Source organism: Protopterus annectens, chromosome 6.part1 (genome assembly GCF_019279795.1).
Source record: "Protopterus annectens isolate FY-2018-M chromosome 6.part1, PAN1.0, whole genome shotgun sequence".
Classification (NCBI taxonomy): Eukaryota; Metazoa; Chordata; order Ceratodontiformes; family Protopteridae; genus Protopterus; species Protopterus annectens.
Window position 1 is genome coordinate 26,590,544 of NC_056738.1, and position 2,636 is coordinate 26,593,179.

Genomic DNA, 2,636 nt, shown 5'->3' on the forward strand with positions numbered 1-2,636 from the left:
GGGCTAAGGACATACCTGCCTGGGACACACAATCTCAGAGCTCAGTCATGTCTCTCTTCACATAGTCCAGTGAGGTATGTCTCAAGTCATATACTCAAACATGGACTATGACAGAGTTATAACGGTACTTATTATTGAGAGACTTGAGTGTGTGCATGATATGGTGGATCCTGGAACCTGACAGGCAGCATACCATGACCTTCTCCTTGTCCAGCCTGGTGAGGGTGACATCTACTATGCCTTTCAGTGTACAGGCCCTCTGCCATTAGTGTACTACACTCAGCAACAAAATGTGCAACTGTTTCCAGTTCTGTTTTACAGATCCTGCATTTGTCTGTTTATCCCACATGTTCAATGTCCTTGAAAACCAACATCTATGTAATCCACTATTCTGGGCTCCCAATATTAACCATTTTTTTTTAATTCACCTCTCTTTAACCATTCCTGCATCAAATCCTGACTGACATGAGGTTCTTCCAGGAGTTTTTTGTACTTGCCACAATATTAATGCCTTTTCCACATTTCTTGCCTTCTTATCTGATCTTTTTTTTTTTTGACACATACAGTTGCTGCCTGATTTTGTCTACTTCTGGTTTGGTTTCCATGCCTGCCTGACACCGATATGTTTACTATTGGTTTACTGTAAGATTGATGCAGCCCCAATCAATAGCACAGAGATTAAGACACAGGATTACCAATTTAGTGTCTTGGGTCTGAATCCTGGTTGGGCCACAACTGGGCAGAAACTGTATCTGCGCAGAAGGCCTGGCAAACTACTTCTGTAATATACCACAAAAATTCTAAAAGGTCTACCCATAGAGTCATTATGAGTCAATTTCGACTCAAGGGCTGAGGTTTCTGTTTTTAAAGGTGATACACTGTAGTCTTATGATCTTTTGTATTATATATACAAACACTTAGCTGTGCATCAATGACACCACACCCACATCAGCTGTCAATCAACAATGGAACACCCAAACCTGCGCAAACATCACTTGGGGGTATTACATTGGGTTACCACCTCTTTGCAGGGACTGTCCCTCTTTGGGCAGTTGTGTCCTGCAAAAAAAAAAAAAACTAAAAATGGCAAATGTCCTGATGTTTTAGCACAAAAATATTTTCTAAGTTTTCTTTAATAATTGCATAACAAAGTTACTTTGTATCTGAAACACCTAAATGCCATTTGAAATAGCATACGCAACTCAAATGCTGCAAGGATTAAGCTTTTGTTTGGGAAAAAAGTGTAATTCTATTCTTCGCATTTGCCTTGAGTATGTTTTGTCTCGCAAAATCTCACATTTCCACAAAAAAGTCCCACTTTGGGGACTTGAAAGGGTGGCAATCCTACTATTACACTACAGAACAACCTTAAAAGGTTCAACCTTGCTGCTATTATCATGGAACGTTGAGAGGATTAAACGTATTTGAATTAACGTGAATGAATGACATGGAAAGTTGACAGGATAAATGTATTTGAATTAATACGCATTTTGTTAAAATAAAATAAATATGCAACTTTACTTATTGCCGTTATATAATTAATGTAATCCGCAACTCTTCTAATAAAAAAAACACCAGTTTTGGAAAAGATGCTGCAAAATTTCAATCCAAAATCAAGGATATCCCTGAAAATCTGTGGCAAAAGAGATGTACTATTAGGGAAGTTCTTAACTATGGACAATTCCTCAGCACGAGAACGAATAATCTACAATGCAAATATACTGAACTCAGTACATGTGACTTACCATTTTCATTTACTTCTCAGGAATAGCTTTAATCCTGTTTCCCCTTAAATTAAACAATCAAAAGCGCTGTTGCCGGACGACCATTATAAACATGGGCTGAATCAGTTTCCGTTTCCATGGTCACTGCAGCACTAAGAACCAATAATAATCAAAGGTTGCTGAAACGATCCATATATATGAAGATTACGTAGCGTGTCACAGAGTATGCGCCCGCGAGCATGCTGTAGGCTTACTTATTGATTATTTGTTTGCGTGTTAGCTTTAGGGCATACTTTCTGGTTCTTGGTATGACTTAAGGAGTAATGTTTTTTGAAGATGTGTGAAGTATCTGTAGGAACTTAACACAGCATGTTTGTTTTATGTACGTATGTACATTCAACACGGTATGTCTTTTCTGTCTTCTGAAACCTCCATTTTTGTAGTTTTCTTTCCCAGCGTGTTATTCTTTTCACTTGTTTACTCTGCCTGTTGCTAGCAGTAGTACAATCGGAAGAAGGAACCACTTTTTATAATATTAACTAAACTCATAACTGTCGAACATGTTATTTCCAGCACATGGAACAAATTTAAAGTAAATCAGGGACCTTTTAATTAGTAGTACTATAGTTAAAAAAAACTTTTCTGATGTAAAATTAAATCTGTAATTGTAATGATTGTAACTGTATTCCAATATGTTTTTCAAAGAAATCCGAGGGCTAGTACAGCGTTTTGAGCAAAGTCAGTGATACCACTGAAACACCTAGACGGGGTATTTAATCACCCAACGTTTCGTGTTCTGCATCCACTACCATTAAAGGCGTAGTTGATTATGTTGTAAATTCAAAGTTATGAAAATGCATTGTTCAAAAGTTGTAGGCGGCTCACTCGTCACCAGCCTGGATGGAATGTAGA

At 37.7% G+C, this 2,636-nt stretch overlaps 1 protein-coding gene across 1 annotated transcript in view; it reads right to left on the reverse strand.

The window, feature by feature from the left end:
* Positions 1 to 2,284, reverse strand: part of LOC122805247 (leucine zipper transcription factor-like protein 1) — an 894,296-nt gene extending 892,012 nt beyond the window's left edge. The window contains exon 1 of the mRNA XM_044075337.1: positions 1,746 to 2,284. Coding sequence (XP_043931272.1) covers positions 1,746 to 1,754 — 9 coding nt within the window. The 5' untranslated portion in view covers positions 1,755 to 2,284. The remainder of the gene's footprint in view (positions 1 to 1,745) is intronic.
* Between the last annotated feature and the right edge of the window lie 352 nt (positions 2,285 to 2,636).